At 45.6% G+C, this 19,593-nt stretch overlaps 2 protein-coding genes across 2 annotated transcripts; both read left to right on the top strand.

The window, feature by feature from the left end:
* Nucleotides 1–10,301, top strand: top2a (DNA topoisomerase II alpha). Its single transcript, XM_068754327.1, has 35 exons — nt 1–18; nt 354–500; nt 607–697; nt 855–918; nt 1,072–1,217; nt 1,355–1,452; nt 1,535–1,747; nt 1,893–2,066; nt 2,243–2,344; nt 2,484–2,621; nt 2,713–2,851; nt 2,951–3,108; nt 3,199–3,324; nt 3,514–3,624; nt 3,995–4,100; nt 4,238–4,347; nt 4,474–4,566; nt 4,649–4,763; nt 4,867–4,988; nt 5,753–5,901; nt 6,013–6,244; nt 6,326–6,460; nt 6,586–6,786; nt 6,871–7,066; nt 7,437–7,528; nt 7,619–7,762; nt 7,842–7,925; nt 8,011–8,208; nt 8,289–8,412; nt 8,507–8,671; nt 8,953–9,136; nt 9,222–9,277; nt 9,363–9,479; nt 9,579–9,811; nt 9,891–10,301. Exons 1-35 carry the CDS (start codon nt 1–3, stop codon nt 10,038–10,040), a joined length of 4,731 nt encoding a protein of 1,576 aa, XP_068610428.1. The 3' UTR covers nt 10,041–10,301.
* Nucleotides 10,302–11,135: 834 nt separating this feature from the next.
* On the top strand, nt 11,136–18,019 carry LOC137910440 (gap junction delta-3 protein-like). Its single transcript, XM_068754876.1, has 3 exons — nt 11,136–11,431; nt 13,991–13,995; nt 17,850–18,019. Exons 1-3 carry the CDS (start codon nt 11,136–11,138, stop codon nt 18,017–18,019), a joined length of 471 nt encoding a protein of 156 aa, XP_068610977.1.
* The last annotated feature ends 1,574 nt before the right edge of the window (nt 18,020–19,593 follow it).

Genomic DNA, 19,593 nt, shown 5'->3' on the forward strand with positions numbered 1-19,593 from the left:
ATGGCGGAACCACTAAAGGTAACGTTATGTAACATGATGTTCGGAGATAGCTCAAGTAAAATGTAATGGCTAAAGTTGATGCTAGCTAACCTTAGCAAACAACACCCGAATGTAACGTGAAAGCTAATGGCGGAGTGGTATGTTTGATGTGCCGCCATCAGGGGATTACACACAATCAAATGGTGATGTACGCTAGTAGCTACATCTCTAGGAAGCATTTTAACGTTATATGCATTAAACTAACGAAGTTAATAAGGTCTTTGGTTTAACTTGGAAGACAGAAAAATCACCGGTTATACTAGATTTAATGATTTTCAAGTATTTAAATAAATGACTTGTTACATTTGCCGCAGGCTTTCATTGATAACAAACCGGCGGAAAAGACAAAAAAGGACCAAAAGCGATTGTCGGTGGAAAAGATCTATCAGAAGAAGACACAGTTGGAGCACATTTTGCTTCGACCGGACTCCTACATCGGCTCTGTAGAGCCTGCCAACCAAGTAAGAAGTCACACAGCAATGTCTTCAATCCTTCACAGCCGATATGTGTCCACTGTGACTGTGAGGATGGAGTATTTTATATATTTTCATATATATTTTTCCTCAGCAAATGTGGGTCTATGATGAAGACGTGGGGCTTAACTGTCGTGATGTGACATTTGTGCCTGGGCTTTACAAGATTTTTGATGAGATCCTTGGTAAGTATACATATATATATATATATATATATATATATATGATGCACCATCTGCTCATGCCTGCAGATGGTGCATCTTATAAACAGACAAAATATTTGTCATCCCATGGTGCAGCTACTTTACCGCAGCAGTGATTTTTTTCCCCCCCTCCCGACAGTAAACGCAGCTGACAATAAGCAGAGGGATAAGAGCATGACCTGCATCAAAGTCAGCATTGATGTGTGAGTAATACTGTATTTAATGTAGCACGTCTCAAAATGGAGTCCCTCTGTTTCTGGGGTTGTTGAATGGACCCCACTCGTATCCGGCTCAGCTGCTTTCTTCTCCGGAAACGAGACGCAGGATGAAATGTGGATGCATCTTTTTAATTTCAGTGAAAACAACATTATCAGTGTATGGAACAACGGTAAGGGCATTCCTGTGGTAGAACACAAGGTGGAGAAGGTCTATGTTCCTGCTCTCATCTTCGGACAGCTCCTCACCTCCAGCAACTACGACGATGATCAGAAGAAAGTCACTGGTGAGTTTAATAATTATACGATGAACACAGACACCAACATAGGAGTTAACTTTACACGGAATGCCTTGTTTAGTTTCCAATCTGTAGATGATGACATTGCTTGCAGCCAAATCCTCACGCCTCACTCCATACTTTAGGTGGAAGGAATGGATACGGTGCGAAGCTGTGCAACATCTTCAGCAAAAAGTTCACCGTTGAGACTGCTTGTAAAGAGTCCAGGAAGACCTTCAAGCAGGTAGGACAGAGACGGAACTGTGTTGGATCTTTTGTGTGACTTGTAAAAAAATGTCATTGTTCACTGTCCGTGCTTTCTTTAGACCTGGTACGACAACATGGGAAAGGCAGGGGATGCTGCCATCCAGCCCTTCGACGGAGAGGAATATACTTGCATCTCATTCAGGCCAGATCTGGCCAAGTTTAAAATGACCCTCCTTGACAAAGACACGGTTGCTCTGATGACCCGGCGGGCCTACGACATCGCGGGAGCCACGAAGGGGGTTCGTGTGTTCTTCAATGGCAAACGACTGCCGGTAAGTTCGCTCGCTCGCTATTGGTTTCTGCCGACCGTCGATCCATCTCGTACAAGCCTAAATTAAACCGATTACGTAACTAATAATTCATATGCAAAATCAAATGTTATGATCAAGACTCAGGCAGTCACTCGATGTCCCCCAGGTCACGGGTTTCCGTAGCTACGTCGACATGTACGTGAAGGACAAGGTGGACGAGGTCGGCAATGCTCTCAGCGTGGTCCACGAGATAGTCAACGAACGCTGGGAGGTCTGCCTCACCATGAGTGAGAAAGGCTTTCAGCAAGTCAGCTTCGTCAACAGCATCGCCACAACCAAGGTAATTCCGCCGTGTGTTTTCAGCGCACTTATTGACAGATATTAAACTTGTATTCCAGATTCATTTAGCGGTTAAGTGCAAGATTGGCTGCTTTCCCGGACAGTTTCTGTGACTGTGATCGAGGCGTGTGGCGTATACCCTGAAGTGGGCTCTTTTGTCTGTCCTCTTGATTACAGGGCGGGAGGCACATTGACTACGTGACTGACCAGGTGGTTAGTAAGATCATTGGAGTCGTAAAGAAGAAGAATAAAGCCGGGGTGGCCGTCAAGCCTTTTCAGGTACAGTAATCTTATGACCTCCAGAAGGGTGTGATGATGTTATTGTTTTTGATTTCTGGACAAACTAGGTGGAAAATACTCTAAAACAGAACGCTGTCAGCTAACTGATTGCATGCTACTACCGGTACTCCCTCGCCAGGTTAAGAACCACATATGGCTGTTTGTCAACTGCCTGGTGGAGAACCCCACCTTTGACTCTCAGACCAAAGAAAACATGACCCTGCAGCAGAAGAGCTTTGGGTCCACTTGTTCACTCGGTGACAAGTTCATTAAACAGGTACCACAGGAAAGAAAACACATTGTATTCCTGGCACAAAACTGTAATCATTCAGTGATAAGTAATTAAATGAACTGTCTCTTCTCCGTAGGCGACAACCTGTGGAATTGTGGAAAGTATAATGAACTGGGTTAAGTTCAAGGCTCAAACGCAGCTCAACAAGAAGTGCTCCGCAGTTAAGCACACAAAAATCAAAGGGGTGCCTAAACTGGATGATGCCAACGATGCAGGTACCATAAACCATGCAGTTAAAAAAAAAAAAAAAAGCCTCACGGGGAAAGAAATAAGCTGCCGTCGTCCCGTCCATCAGTAACCGTGTTCTCCGGCAGGTGGGAAGAATTCTATCGGCTGCACGCTGATCCTCACCGAAGGAGACTCGGCCAAGACGCTCGCTGTGTCCGGGCTGGGAGTGGTCGGCAGGGACCGCTACGGAGTCTTCCCTCTCAGAGGAAAGATGCTCAACGTCCGGGAGGCCACGCTCAAGCAGGTCAGGTCCCAAAAAAACCCATCAATCCGAGTCAATTATTCTGTTAAGCAAGCACGTGAGAGTGAAATATTTATTGGTTTTCTTCATTAGATTATGGAGAACGCTGAAATCAACAACATTATTAAGATCATCGGTCTTCAGTACAAGAAGAACTACAGCGACCCAGAATCCCTGAAGACTCTGCGATATGGAAAGATCATGATCATGACTGATCAGGTCCGGCTGCAGTTTTTTTTAGACGCGCTTCGCTTTATCTATTAACATGTCTTATTAGTTTAAACTCGTCCTGTTGTTCTGTGGTGTCAAAGGGCATCTCCAACTGTATTCTGTGTTGTCTCCGTTGGTTCAGTGTCACACGGAGAAGCTAAAATGAAAATAGGGCTAAACACTGTATCCATGTGACAGGATCAAGACGGCTCCCACATTAAGGGCCTGCTGATCAACTTCCTCCACCATAACTGGCCGTCGCTGCTCCGTCACAACTTCTTAGAGGAGTTCATCACCCCCATCATCAAGGTACGCGGTCGCACATTAAAACGGCAAGATACGTGGGGAATCGTTGACATGTAGTATTTTTCTGTTTCACTTCGTTTAGTCGTTTGGGACGCTCTGGATATTTGCTAAATGGTTTTGGAATGCAGCAAATAAGTTGAAAGGAATTTATTTCCATCCTCGAGTTTAAGTTTGAAGTGACACTGCCATCTGATGTCACAACCCAATAACAGGAAAACTTTATATTATTTTTTATTTCAATACCAAATTATATAAAGATCACGCCTGGTGATGCCCGTAATATTCTATCCTTGTATTATTGTTTCGTTCGAATATGATGGCTGCTGTGAGACAAAAGCATGAAAGTATTCAAGTCTCCTTCCCTCCTCTTTAGGTGTCTCACAAGAAAGCACAGCTGTCTTTCTACAGCATCCCTGAGTTCAACGCATGGAAGGAAAACCAGCCCAATCAAAAATCTTGGAAAGTCAAATACTACAAAGGTTTGTTTAAAAACCCTGTGTGGTGGTAATAAAACAAAAAAAAAAAAAGTAAGCATAATGTTTGACCATGTCATGGTTCACGTCTCGAGTTCTAAAGATATATCATATTTAATATCTCATCATTATTGTCCAATCAGGTTTGGGAACCAGCACATCGCAGGAGGCCAAAGAGTACTTCTCTGATATGCAAAGACACCGCATCCTGTTCAAGTACTCGGGTCCTGAGGACGATGAAGCTATCACCCTTGTAAGATGTTACCCATTTATTTTATTTTACTTTCGGGGGGGGGTTGGGGTTTGTTTGTTTTTCTTTTTAGTAGCGAAACGTTCTCCCTTGAGCATCTTTTTTTGTTGTTGTTGTTGCTTTGCCCAGGCCTTTAGCAAGAAGAGAGTGGACGAGCGTAAAGAGTGGTTGACCAACTTCATGGTCAACCGGCGTCAGCGCAGGGAACACAACCTGCCCGAGGTAGCATTCAGTCACATTCAGCTTCACGGTGCTTCATTGCTGCGTTCCGCTCAGCGTCGCTGCATCTGTGCTGTTTTCACAGGACTACCTGTACGGTCAGGCGACCAAGTTCCTCTCCTACAACGACTTTGTCAACAAGGAGCTGGTACTTTTCTCCAACTCGGACAATGAGCGGTCTATCCCCTGCCTCGTGGATGGTGCGCCAAAATTATTCTGGTTCCCACGAGCATGTTTGTAACTCCTAGGAATCAATCCTCTGGGTGAGGCTCTGACGTGTGTTTGTGTTTCCCTGCATGTCAGGCCTGAAACCAGGCCAGAGGAAGGTGCTGTTCTGTTGCTTCAAGAGGAACGACAAGCGGGAGGTGAAGGTCGCCCAGCTGGCCGGCTCAGTGGCTGAGATGTCGGCCTATCACCACGGAGAGGTGATTCTAGAATCTAGACCTATAGAGAAGTGTCTGAATCTTTGCAGTGCAATGATTCCTAAACGTTTACACTTCAAAGTCCCTTAATCTTTTATAAATTAGACCTTTTGGTACGTTTTTGTTTTTCTGCCTGTCTTATTTAAAAAAAGATTACATTTTGGTGACGATCCAGAAGAGATCCTGGATTCTGGATCACTTTGAAATTTTTGTTAACTTTGCAGTCAATGGAGCTTCAAAATGTGTTCCTCAGTATCTCGGTTGATTATTGACCGATGTTTATGGAATTTGACACAGTCATGTATGGTGGGGGCCTCTATCTTACCACCGAATGTCATCTGGATAGAATCCAGAATGACGTTTAGGAAAAAATATAAAATTAAACATTGAAAATCCCATTTATGGATTCAAGAGCCAGTTAAAAATACACATCGACTCTGATTCACTTTTACTTTTCATGCTATTTAAAGATGCCGAGAACAGATTATAACCTTTTGATGAGCCAGGTCACCATGTGGATGATGTAAATCTAATTATGAGGGCAATGAGCTGTTCGACGGAGGTCTGCACTCTGAGTGCTTTTCTCGTTCATGACGGCATTGCAGTGGAAAATAAACCTTTTTTGATGCGACCCCTTTTAGATCACTTCTAGTTGTGTCATTACAATCTAAACAGAAAAGCTAGTGCTTTCTTTTTCCGGTCACCTTGCATTTTATTTTTTCACAGCGTTAGCGGTGTCGTTAACTACATCTTCTCAACTCTTTCAGGTCTCTCTGATGATGACGATTGTCGGTTTGGCTCAGAACTTTGTCGGAAGCAACAACCTGAACCTGCTGCAGCCTCTGGGCCAGTTTGGAACCCGTTTGCATGGTGGCAAGGACTCTGCCAGTCCTCGATACATCTTCACCATGCTAAGGTCAGTAAAACTACAAGGAAGCCGCTACCGGCCTCCTGAAAATATTTTGCGCATTTTCAGGTTTTGATTTCGTGAACATGATTTTATTTTTCCAACTTCCTGTTCTTCCAGCCCTCTCACCCGGCTTCTTTTCCCGCCTGTGGATGGCAACCTGCTCAAGCACAACTATGATGACAACCAGCGCGTCGAGCCGGAGTGGTACATTCCCATCATCCCCACTGTGCTGGTGAACGGCGCCGAAGGTATCGGCACCGGCTGGGCCAGCAAGATCCCCAACTATGACATACGAGAGATCATCAACAACATCCACCGCATGCTCAACGGCGACGATCCGCTGTCCATGGTGCGGACAGGAAACGGTTGCTTGCTGAGATCACACTCGTGTTTTCTGGTGACCAAAGTTTCCTTTGTTTCTCTCATGTAGCTACCAAATTACAAGGGCTTCAAAGGCACCATTGAGCAGGTGATGGACAACCAATTCATGAACAGTGGAGAGGTGGCCATCATTGACTCCACCACCATCGAGATCTCAGAATTGCCTGTGAAATCCTGGACCCAGGTTCGTTATAAAGCTTAGCCGCCTTTAAAAGGAGCTTTTACAAAGTTCCGTCGGATACGTTGATGCTGTACGTTTAATCGCGTTTTAACCAACTGAATCATTTCACTTCATTCCTTGTGCTCTAGACCTACAAGGAGAACGTGCTGGAGCCCATGTTGAACGGCACAGAGAAGGTCCCTGCGCTGCTCACGGACTTTAAGGAATATCACACCGACTCCACCGTGCGCTTCACGGTCAAGATGACCGAAGAGAAGCTGCGGGAGGCGGAGGCGGCCGGCCTCCACAAGGTCTTCAAACTCCAGAGCCCCCTCACCTGCAACTCTATGGTAGTGACAGACATGTGTATGCAGACATAGGATGATTCAGTGGCAGAAGACAAATGCAAAGTCGTCTTGTGTCTTTTTTTTTAGGTTCTGTTTGACCACGTGGGCAGCCTGAAGAAGTACGAGTCTGTGCAGGATATTCTCAAGGACTTCTTCGAGTTGAGGATGAAATACTACGTGCTGAGAAAGGACTGGTTGGTGGGCATGCTTGGGGCAGAAGGTTGTAAACTCACCAACCAGGCCCGCTTCATCCTGGAGAAAATCCAGGGCACCTTGGTTATTGGTGAGTAGTTTGGAATAGTTTTTGTTTGAAGAGTACTGCACCTCTAATTCATTTGAAAGACAGGCAGTGGTGGGTCAAACCTGCTGGATAATTTTCAGATCATACAAGTTAGCATTAATATTGGGGGAAGCGTCTTCTCACAAATTCTGTGTGCAATCACACAAAAGGAAGAGCATAATTTATTCCAATACGCCAACAGGATCTGATGTTAATTATCGTTTTCTTCTGCGCAGCCAAAAGGCTCCACGTAAATTCAGTTTTAATGTACAACAACTAGACGTTAAGTATTTAAAATCAGAGAAAACGATCCATTTCTGGTGGCGCGCCGGCGTAGAACATCACAGTTTTGATCATGTCCGTCTACTTGCAGAGAACAAGCCAAAGAAGGAGCTGATCCGCATGCTGCAGCAGATGGGCTACGACTCTGACCCGGTCAAGGCGTGGAACCAGGCTCAAGAGAAGGCAGGACACTCTCCCACACTCATGGACAACGCCAAAGAGTCAGCCTCCAGCAGATCAGGTAATAATCTGTGTCCATGCCCTTAGAATGAGGTGGACACGGAGGAAGACGAGGAGGAGGAAGACGCAGAGAAGGCGGACGCCAGTGGACCGGACTACAACTACCTGTTGAACATGCCCATGTGGTACTTGAGCAAAGAGAAGAAGGAGGAACTGTGCAAGCAGAGAGATGCTAAGGTCTGACATTCCGTTCCGCCCCAGATACTTCAGTTTGTTTCCATTTGCTGTTCATCTGAGACTAATCCCTGTTCTTCAGCTGACGGAGCTGAACGCCCTGAAGAAGAAGAGCCCCTCTGACCTGTGGAAGGAAGACCTCGCTGCGTTCTCTGAGGAACTGGAGGTACTTTCCGAGATGTGTTCAGACAATCCGAGCTGTCGGTGTCAAAATCGTCCCCTCTTGGGTGAACTTCTGATTTTGCGTGCAGATCGTTGAGGCCAAAGAAAAGGAGAGCGCCGCGATGCCTGTTAAAAAGGGGAGCGGCAAGGGCAAAGCAGTGAAGGTGAAACAGGAGACTCTGCCGACACCGCAGGGCCGCCGCATCATCCCGCGTGTCACCAGCACCATGAAAGCTGAAGCGAATCGGAAGGCTGACGTAAAGAAAGGAGGCGGCAGGAAGGCCAAGGTGCGTGATGTCAAATTCAAAGAATGTAGAGGACTTTTAAAAAAGGAACATTGTAACTGACCTCATTTCTGTGATTATAGAGTGAAGACGATGCCGTGATGCAGATGGACTTTGCTGGAGATGGAGATAAACCAGTGCCAGTGGAGGAGACTGGTCTGGCTGCACGACTCGGCAAGAAAGCTAAAGCCCAGGGAAAGGAGAAATGTGAGGGCAGCTGCTATTTAAAACAAAAAAAGGCTAAATATGCCATTTCATTTCAAACAAGATGCTTAAAAAAAAAAATGCTTCCCTGCAATAGCGTCAAAGGCCAACAGGCAGAGCACGCTTCAGTTCAAGGCTGTCGCCAAGAAGCCCAAGAAGAATCCATGGTCGGATGAGGAGTCTGACGCTCAGTCCACAGACGGCGAGATGGAGGCAGAGGAGGTGGTCGCCCCCAGGGAACGGGTTGAACGGAAAACTAAAGGTGAAGAGCCTTGAGCGACTCGACTGCTGTCCATCACTCACAATCGGACAGAAACAATATTTCTGTGGTTCTGCTGCCTCATCTGCGTCTTCCTCTAAATATTCTCTGTTTGCTCGCCAAGCTGCGATCACTCGAGAAATGTTTTTGGTTTCGATTTAAAACTTTGATAAGCTGCATTTCCTGAGGCTAATTACCTCTTATCATTCCTGCTACTTTAAACAGCTGTTCAAAGACCAGCAATAGTGCCGTAAATCAAACCATGCTGTCACCTCTTTTTAAAGCCGCCGCCGTGAAATACAGCATATCCGACAGCGAAAATGAATTCGATGACGCGGACAAGAAGCATTCTCCAAGGCGCAAGCCCGTCATTAGCGATGACGACATCAGCTTCGCTCCGGATCCCAGCAGCATGGCTGACAGCGATGCTGAATCTCCAGCCCCGTCTCCCAAAGCTCCGGCACCCACGTCAGTATGAAAATAATGGCCAACAGGGCTTCTTTCACATGTTAGAAGAGGGTTTTAAAAATGTGATTTCACCATCTATCTACAGGAAGAAAGTGGCAAAGAGCAAATCAACTCTAAAAAAAGGTGGAAACAAGTCGAGCTGTAAGTACCGTATGTTCAGGCGACCTTTACCTGTCGGGCATGAGCAGAGGTTCCATAAACGGGCTCATGCCGTGTGTGTTTGCAGCGTCCTCAGATGATCAGGTGCAAGTAGCCAAAGCTCCGGTGCAGCGTAAGGCCAAAGAAGCTGCGCCCAAAAAAGCTCCTGCAAAGAAACCTGCTGCGTCCAAGAAGGCAGCAGCAGGTATTAAACCGGTTTGGTCCGGTTACATCAACGGAAAAGGGCATCTAATCGCACGCACCTGCGTCGTTTTGCTTGTTTAATCGATTGATTGTCTTCTAGATGTGAAGCAGCCGTCCATCCTGGCTGCTTTTACCAAGCCCAAATCGTCATCCAACACGGCGGCCAAGAAGGTCCCTTCCTTTGACTCCAGCGACGCCGAGGCCCAAGCGAAAGCTCCCGTTAAAAAATCCAAGCCTGCACTCAAACGGAAACAGCTGGACAGTGAAGACTCGGACAGCAGCTCGGACGACCTCATGTCGCGCCTCAAGACCAAAACGACGACCGCCAGCAAGGTCGGTTTTTACGATGGGTTGTAATTAATGGACTCGAAACACCTTTTCATGCCTGATGAGTTTGCCTGTGTTTTTTTAGAAAACCAAGAAGTGGTTGGATGACGATAGCTTCCAGGTTTTAGGCCAGGATGCAGCATCTCCCGTCAAAGCGGCGCCGCGGGAGAAGCCCTCACGAGCCCGGAAACCCGTTTGCTACAACATTGAGTCCGACTCGGATGAAGACGTTTAAATCTTTGCCTGTTTACGTTCAAATCGTTTGTTCCATGTTATTGTCTGTGTTTTCCCTTTTCTTGTTTGGGAAAACTGTTGCATTGACACTTTGCAGGTTAAGTTGAGCAGACACCTGTGTTATTTACAAGTTTTTAGAAAAGGAGTTCGAAAAATTCTAAACTGTTTATATGCGGCCCGTGTGCCGGTCTAATTTTAGTCTTGAAGTGTTGTTCTTAGGTTCTAATCCACTTGTTCGTGTTTCGTCTCGTCTTGTAAATATTTCACTGGTTCGTTTTAATATCTTGAAAAATAAAGTTAACTTGATTATATTCGACTTGATGTTTTCTGCAATGATACATTACGTGATTAGTTTTGTCTGCGTGAGTCAGGTCCTCAGTCGGGGGATGGAAATCATCAGACATGTAGAGAAAGAAGAATGAAGAAATGAGTCTGGGGAATTTCTATTTTCCCATCGAAGAGCAGGTTAACAAGGTAAAGATTTTAACAAACCTAAAACCACGATGCTAATGGAACAAATTGCACCCTTAATCAGAGAGTGTGTTCAAGATATCATGTCCCTTGGGACCAGGAACAGTAATGGTCCAGTTTAGAATGTCTCCTTCCTCCCAAGGAGGTTCTTTGAAATGCTCATCAAGACTTCGCCTTCCTTGGGAAAACATCACTTTTGTCCGGGGCTCATGATGGGCAGAAGGAATTTCCTGAACTGTTGCCGAACTCTCCTTTTGAAAACCCCCGGGCAGACACCTGTCTGTTTTTTTTAATTGCTTCAAACTACCTTTGGTTTGTCCCAAGACGTGTCCGACTGGGAGAAGACGAAAACGACTTCTGCATCGGGTAAATAAGCGTGAATCTGTTGTGCGTTCCTGCAGTGATACAAGCTGAGATGGAATTTAATGTAATTTGACTGTTTTTTTTCTTTCTTTAATATCCAATAAGATAAATTCAAATAAAGTGCTGATAGACTTTTTGTCGGCCATTGTTCCTCTTTCATGTTGAGATCTTATTGGAGTTCTTACAGTTTGTTTCGTTGTTGGTTTTAGACCCCGCCACCAGGAGCAACCTTCGACCAGCCAGATGGGACAAGACTGTGACGATGGGGGGGGGGGGATGGGGCATCCTTGGTGGACTCTTCGACAGCCTTCAGGCCCAATCGTTCCTGGGAACTGTAGCCAGCGACCTGTTTGGGGATGAACAAGAGGAGTTTGCCTGCGACACCCTCCAGCCGGGCTGCAAGCAGGTGCATTACAACATGGCCTTCCCCATCTCGCAGCACAGATTCTGGGTGTTTCACGTCGTCTTCATCGCCACCTCTTCCCTGGTTTTCCTCACGTATTCTATGCGTCATCATCACAAGTGGACCAACCATCCTTTCTGGTTTTACTTGCTACTGTAAAACGACTGCAGGGATCAAACTCAATTCATCAACATCTTAATTAATCCTATTTTAATTGGCCTATAATTTGTGTTACTTTATTCTAAATATTATGCAGCGATCACTACTATCCATTGTTGTCTTTACTGGGCAGGGTAAAGCGGTGATTTTAAATGAACAATGCGATCATGTCGACGGCGATTATTTCGGATTTCAGATGAAACGTTAATGTTTCATTATAATTGATGACTGGTATGACTGAGATTTTATTGGCAGCCTGTAATAAATGTTTTCTGCCTGTATTTCCTGCTTATTTTTCTAAAGAGGACCCGATATTTGTGATACGGATGGGTATGAGATTGCTTAAATGTCCAGCGGCTTGTTTCTGTAACTATAATGTGAAATCTGTCGAGCAACACGCCTGAAATAAACAAAGGAGCTCAGTCACACACTCACCGTCACACTGCTTGTTGAACTGAAAGCTGTTTAAAGGTGATTTCATTTAGCCACTGTCCTGTGGGATTATTAATACCATCAATAATCCTGCTTCCTCCATGCGAGTAAAGGTAGTCACCAGTAGATGGCAGCAGTGGAACAGTAACCTGTACAAACATTACTACAGTAAACCTCAGTCTATTCCTGTGACTGTTTAGGTCACTGTGTCTACATGTGATGAGTACATAGAAGCCCCCCCTCCTTAAACACAGCCCTGCACCGCCTGTCATCTGGTGCAAATTTTATTTATTCAAACTTTTTGCGGTATTGTTGAATATTTAGAGAGTTTAATCATATTCTAAAATAATGCTCTGATGAAGAAGTAAATCACATTTTCCGACATGATTTTATAATAAAAAATGCCTTTATTTTGATCCATGTCTCTCTGCCTGCCTTGTAATTGCTACTCCCTCTTTCCAGGCTGTCGTGTTTCCTGAGGATGTCATTCCCCATGTGGTGTTGCTGATTTCTTTTTCCTTTCCTTGAGGCTGTTGCAGTTAATTCTTCCGATTACATTGAAGCATGTCTCTCTCTCTCTCTCTCTCTCCCATTCCCACCTTCTGTGCCAATTAAATAAATGTTGTTACTGATAAACGCTGTATTCACTGCTCTCAGACGAAGCAAGCGTAACTTTCAGTTGAAAATGTATACGTTGCATATTGTGAAAAATATTTTTTCACGCTTTTCTGACAGATATTCCTGTCTCTGGTCCAGTCTAAAGAAGCCCCAGACATGGCATTTGCTCACTCCTGTTATTGATCACACAGATTGGAGACCAACTCTAATGTCATGGTGGGCTTTGCACTTCCAATATGCTAATAAATCATTTATATAATTTCTGTTGTATTGATTATTAGAGCCTGACAGGTGTTTTATTTTGAAAAATGACCATATTTTCTCAGAAATAACATTAAAATGCTTGACAATAATTCTATTAAATTTTATTTCTGTAGCGCCAGATCATAACAGAAAGTCATCTCAAGGCACTTTACAGATGTAGCAGAGAAAGACCTGCAGGGAAAGATAGAACCCAACTTGACCCACAAGAGCACTTTGGCAACGGAGGCAAGGAAATCTTCCTTTTATTAGGCAGAAACCTTGGACAGGGTCAAAAACAAAGAGAGTGATAAACAGAGAGAGGGATTAGTGACATATATTAATAACATGAATAACCAGGGGCCTCGTGTATCAAGACGCGTGAATTACCTACTGAAACATGACGTAACCAAGAGCAGCATTTTGGGATGTCATGAAACCGGTCGGTGACAGGAAAAAGGTTGGAGACCCCTGCTGTAATACACGATCCATGATTCAAGCGTAGTTTGAGGCAACAGCTCTGTTGACTTCAAGGTCATGGGGGGGGGGGGGGGGGGGGGGATGTGTTAATAAGAGTATAATATTCATACAAGTAGCTCATGTGATGTAAAGTAATCGACTGCTCCCTAAAGAAGCTTGTTTTTGACTCTCTCTCACACACACCCTCCTGATGCTCCCTGGACACATCACATATGCAGACCGTAAAGCGCTGCAGGCTCTTTGATGTGCACAGAACTGAATTGTAGATGTGTTTTATGTAACCACTGAAGAGCGAAGGAAGACTTGGGGAAGGATTAGTTGGAACTTTCCCTCTTTCATTTCGTCTCTCCCTTTTCATGTCTGCCTTGACAACTGGAAGAGTAGCTATTTCTGCCTTTCTACTCCTCCGTCTTAGATCCTTTTTCTCATTCTCTTCTTTTCCATTCTTCGTTCTCTCCGTTTCGGAATCCTCGGAGGACTCTGTCTCAGAGAAAATGTAGGTCATCTGCTTTCAGCAGCTCCCTTCACACCGACGCAGCAGCAGATATAGACGTGATGACATATTCCCCTGTGCTCCCCGTATCCTCAGTAACATCATTCCCCCCCATCCCCCCCCCCCTCCACTGACTGACAACATATGGAGTCTCTCTGCAAAGACGTGTTTGGACGAGCACACGGAAGAAGACAGACGGAATAATCCAACATATTGTTGCAGCACATTTTACATCTCTCTTGATTGTCCTATTAATTATTGGTGTGCTGTGGATGTGCCCGTCTGCCTGTAGACCTGGTACGCAGTAAGAGTGATCTTTTTATCCCTGCTAAAATGTGAATTCCCAAAATTCCCAAATCTAAAAAATAAACCTTCAATTCAAAAAACAGTAACAAACACATTAGGGCCTCCTGTTCTCCTAACAGTGTGGCTCCATGTGCATTCAGCGATGATTGGAAGGTGCATATGTTACGTGTGTGTGTGAGTGTGTGTGTGTGTGGGGTGTGTATGGTCGCTGACCTCCAGCCTCACACACAGCCGGCCACAGAGCTGGTGGCCAAGGCCGGCTTCCGTCCCTTATCTTTGGCCAAAGCCGCTGAAGCGTGCCTCCAAGTTTACGGCATCATCGAGGCGCTCGGGTCAGCGCACATCACACCTCACCACTCCACCTCCTCATCCATCCATCTGTGCTTCCTCCGTCCACCCTCTCCTCTCATGTTCTAAAGGCAAATGTTGCATAAAAGCCCCGGAGCCGCGGACATTAAACCAAAGTGATGTAGAGTGACCAGAGAACGGATGACTGGCTGCTCGGCTCCTGCCAACACATTATCTTAGTTTAACGGCAATGGCCTTTCCTGGCTGCTCTGCTCGCCCAGTGAAATGTGTTTTATGGTGGTAAAGCAAATCTTCATGGTTCATTTGTAACTCTGTGCAGTCCAAACCACAATACTGTCGTTGTTACCAAAGCACAGAGCCAAGAAATATTTTATATTTTTGGCGCCACTTTATTTTGTTCTTATTTATCATATTATTTCCCCCTTTCGTTTGCACATTTTTCGCGAGAGGAAATGACTGTGCCCACAAAGAGATGATGGGATGGACTGCAGCAGTGATGGAAAAAATGAACCAGTGGATGGAAGTTAAGTTGGAATTCAGCGCATTCAGGACGCCCCCCCCCCCCCCCCCCATGGTTTCTGTCAAACCTCCATCGTCCTTGTGGGAGACTGCGATGTGTGTGTACTGTGTGTACTGAAGCCCAGTACTATGTGTCCTTATGAAACCTGCTTGTGTGTGATAATATGTGTGTGTGGTTCCCCCCCCCCCCCCCGTGTGTGCAGAACGGTGTGCTCCGCAGTCATACTCGGCTGCACACTAACACGATGTGACAGAGTAGAAATGCCAGCACCGGCCTCCCTCCCCCCCACTCCGACACGCTGTGCCCACACCCTATTGGCTGTCTACTTCCGTCACTCCACATCTTCTGCTCAGAGACAGAACGTCAATCCCTTCATGCCCCCCCCTCCTCTCGTTTCACCCCAAAAGTCTTTCCTCCAGCTTACCTGCGCTTTGATGTCTGGTCTTAACAGAGTTCTTTCCCTTTGCTTTCTATCTCGTTCTCTCGGCCCCGTCCTGCTCAACGTTTGGCTTCTATACAATATTAATGTTATAATATTCACTATTTATAAAGCAACAGTGAATGACGGATAGAGCCGTATAGAAATCTAACTTTTCAACACTGTTCCCTTACAGTATATATATGTATATATACATATATATACTGTGGCATTGATGTTTCTGAATACACTGCTGATGACTGAAATGATGGGACGCAGACAGCGATGGAAAGAAGACAATAAGTCAGACCACTCTGACCTTTCCTGAAGTCATGAAGTCGATATTAAGACACCAACCCCACATTTCCACTCTACATCATTCTCTGTCGTCGTCCCCCCCCGTTGTGGATCACTGAGCTTCAAGACACCCTTTCTAAAAACTGCTCCAGTTTTCCACAGAGCCTTTTCCTGGTTGGTGATGCCGCTAACTCCGTCTTGGAGTTTTGTTCTCTGAGCTAATGGATCAGCCTTTAATGTCTTTATTCATGCGCTTTTTCACTGATTATTGAGTCACATTAGTGCTTTGAAGGGTTTCAGAGTCGCATATCTTCGGTCTTTATATCATACGTGCATTTATCCTTTTCCTTTTATAATTAATAACCTATAGATTTTGATAACAATCTATGTTAAACACATTCCATCAGCAACAGTGTAGGTTTCAGAGCGTTGATGCCCATGAGGCAGTCCAGTCCAGCGGGCGTTAAGCAGGGACCTTAAAGGCTCTTGGGATCACCCTTTTTACACCAAACCCCCCTCTGCCCTCCATGAACCAATGAGAGGAGAGGATTGTGTAAATGTGCAACCTGTGTGCAGAACGGGAGTAAATCAGGAGTAACTGGAGTTTTGAAGAAACGCCATGAGGGAGAAAATGAGTGTGTGAAAACTATGGCGTGATGCTACAGAAGAGAATTAAGCCACCAGAACGGAGCTCCCTCCTGCCCCATTGCATCTGATTCCGCCGCGCCTTCCGCACCCAAACCCAAGCAGCTCAGCGTGATAGATGTTTATGAGCTAATGTCAATTTTCTTGTGTGAATTTGCTGTCAGCAGATGATGAACGCTCTCAATATCGCCTGTTATTCATCTCGTTCATGCTCAGCTCCCTGCAGAACAGCCTCTCATTCTGGCCAATAGGTGTCCTCCTTGCCCAAGCTTGTCCTCAGTGGACACAGAGGGGGGGAATTAGGCTGACAGGGTCCCCTTCAGAACCGGGACACACTGTGGCGGATCGCTGCATTGTTTCCATAAGCCCTGTCAGGCTGAGTATTGGAATAGCGGGGGGGCGGAATATTAAATTAAAATGGGTTTATGTGCACCGATGAATGAAAAAAAAAGAAATGCCTTTGGTTACAGACACTGAGGCTGCGATTCAGAGTGTGCACAACTGCACCGCAGGTCAAAGCAGGCGACAGGTGAGTGTGTTTGTTTAGCAATCTTTGAAAGAGACAATTTAAGGTTTACACATTGGGAGGGGTAATATTTTGGTGCGTGTGTGTGTTTGTGTGTGTGTTTATGTGTGTGTTTGTGCACGCGCACCAGCCATGCTCCTATAAGCGACCCACATTAATTCACAAGGCCTCTGCCCTTTTCCTGGGGCTGCTTGGGAAATGCAATGTGACATGTGGGATGAGGAAGATGGAGCTAGAGGTGAGGTCAGGAGGAAGAGGAGGAGGAGGAAGAGGGGTAGGTGAGGTTGTTGTTTCTAGAAGACACTTTAGCAGACAGTGTGAGAGATGCTAAAAATCAGCGTGCACAACGAACCGGCATGCTGCTTTCGTCAAAACATTTGAACACTATCAACTGTAGATTTTATGTTTGTTTTTTTTTCATATATTGCATTTTTATTATAACCTAATAGGTACTTTGGAAACCAGCAGGCTCTCCGCTTCATTGAATATCCCCTCCAGACATGTTTGTCTAAACCTTGAGATATTGGCTCCTTCTCTCTCACTAAAAAATACATGAATACACGATTATGTTTCATTTCCAATGTTTAACTGCTGCATTTGATCCATTCTCTATGGATTTACCCTGGAGGCTTGGAATTTTTGACTCCCACTTGTGGACTCTGACTATCGGACCAGATTAGAAGGCAGACTTTTTTGTGATGTCGCAGTGGACGTTTAAACTTTCTGTCTTTGAGCTGAAAACAGAGGTTCACTCTCATTTTACACAAATTCAACCCTCTGAAGAAGGACAAAACATTCAAATCTATCCTCGCTGGCAGCACTTTTAACTTTGGTATTATGGAATGTTTACAACTGTCAGTCCAGTTCTATCATTCGTGGCCAAATACCTGCAAAACAGAAAACATTCTCATCGTGCCCAGCTGTCCGTTGTGTCTAAAGCAAATGAGTTTCATGTAGAAAGAACTGAAACAATCTAGAGAAAAAGCAACATATTAGGAAATCACTCTGAGCGTTCAGCAGCAGTGCCTTGTGGGGAATGTACTCTTGTGCTTGTAATGGTCAGCAGATGGGGAAGCGGGAATGACAGCAAGACAGAAAATGAGACAATGTGAAATCCACTAATGTGACAGGCCTCGTTACAAATCCAAAGATATCCGAGGACACGTTCCAAGTGCTGAGTGCAGCAAAAATGATTTTCAAAATGAGACAAGGCGCTAAAATTAAAAGTACAAGAAGCCAGAAACTGACAACAGTAAGAAAAGATGTGCATTTAGGGAAACATAGGATCAGACACTGGTGAAAGAATTCATGACATGCAGGCTGCATGGGAAAGTGAGTTTTCTGTGTGCAGACAACGTGCGAATGCATGGATATTACTGCGTGTCCCCGCCTCCACTCTTTTGAGTGCTACCAGGATGAGTGTGTTCCATATGTATGTCAGCTCCAATCATTCAATTTAATGGGGGGGGGGGGGGGTGTTATGGAGACTGCCATTCATCAGTTTACAGCCGATTGAGCATCTCAGACCCGAGGTGAGAAATAAAAAGTTGATGGTGATGGATGAGAGTTGAGAGCGATTTTGTTCGGGGGTGGGGGGTGGAAATAATATTCTTTTAGTGGTTTCAGCGTCTCTGGAGAATTATTGCTTTACTTTTCACACTTTTCTCTGTGCCTTTCTTTCTTTCTTTTCCTTCACTGATTCTCCGCACGTCTGCCTCGCTGCTTCTCTTCCCCGCTGTCGGTCTTCGTCGTTCTCCTTCACCGCTGCTCCACCCCATGTGCACTTAGACATCCAACTCCTGCTCCGGCACTGCAGAGGGCCAGTCCCATACTCTGGCATCCTGGACCTGGAGTCATGTGACACTGACCTGCTATGTTTTACAGCGCTGGGGCCTCCGAAGAAAAGGAAAGCAGGAAACAAAGTGCAGCTCGGAAGGGAGACGCTGTGTGTGTGTGTGTGTGTGTGTGTGTGTGCGAAGGGGGCCAGGAAGCAGTATTTCATGGGTGGGACTCCACTATAAAATGTTTGACATCCAGAAGCATGAACTCTTTGAGCGAGGCTGCGTCTGAACATACTGCGTTGTCGTCTGCCCAGGTTTGAAAACCTTCGACCTGAAGCTGGATTATTTTTCCTTAATCCCATCTCTGATCCTCCCTCTCATCTCCGTTCCTCCTATCTGCATCAAATCTCACACGTCTGACCTCCTCTATTGCTGCTCTGTGGCCATAATCTCACATGCACCAACATGCACTCAGCAAAGAACATGAAGGATGACCACAGATACTTACAGGATAGTATGCACACACAAACACACACACACACACGCACACACACAGCGGTGTCATTCCTGGGAGATTCTGGCCCAGTCCAATCTCTCAGTTCGCTGCTGTTGCCCCCTCTTTGTTCCCCAAATCAGGAACAGCTGTGCTCCTCCACAGTTGTAAGTCACTCACTCAGTGGAAATTTAAAAGCCATTAACCGAGCCCCTCATTGCTACCCCACCCCTTTGTGTGTCTCACTTATCTGCACACAGAGAAACAAAAACGGTTGTGTGTGTGTGTTGAAAGGCAAAACACCCCCTCGGCTCTGCGCCGTGCCTTTGAGGCGGCCGCTCTTAAAGCAGACTCGGTTGTGTTTTCAAGCCAAACAATTTCATGCAAAGTGCAGACTCATCTGCGTTCGGTGCACTGCATGGTCATGTCCTGCCTCCTCCACCTTGAACACTTCCCTGTGTTCTAGCCACGTGTAACTGATGTGGTGGTGGTGTGTGTGTGTGTGTGTGTGTGTGGGGGGGGGGGGGGTCATATGAGGTCATGTTGTTGCTGAGTGTGGAATAACAAAAACAAGGCCCCGCTGAAATGGCTCGATGCTCG

Source organism: Brachionichthys hirsutus, chromosome 21, assembly GCF_040956055.1.
Source record: "Brachionichthys hirsutus isolate HB-005 chromosome 21, CSIRO-AGI_Bhir_v1, whole genome shotgun sequence".
Taxonomy (NCBI): Eukaryota; Metazoa; Chordata; class Actinopteri; order Lophiiformes; family Brachionichthyidae; genus Brachionichthys; species Brachionichthys hirsutus.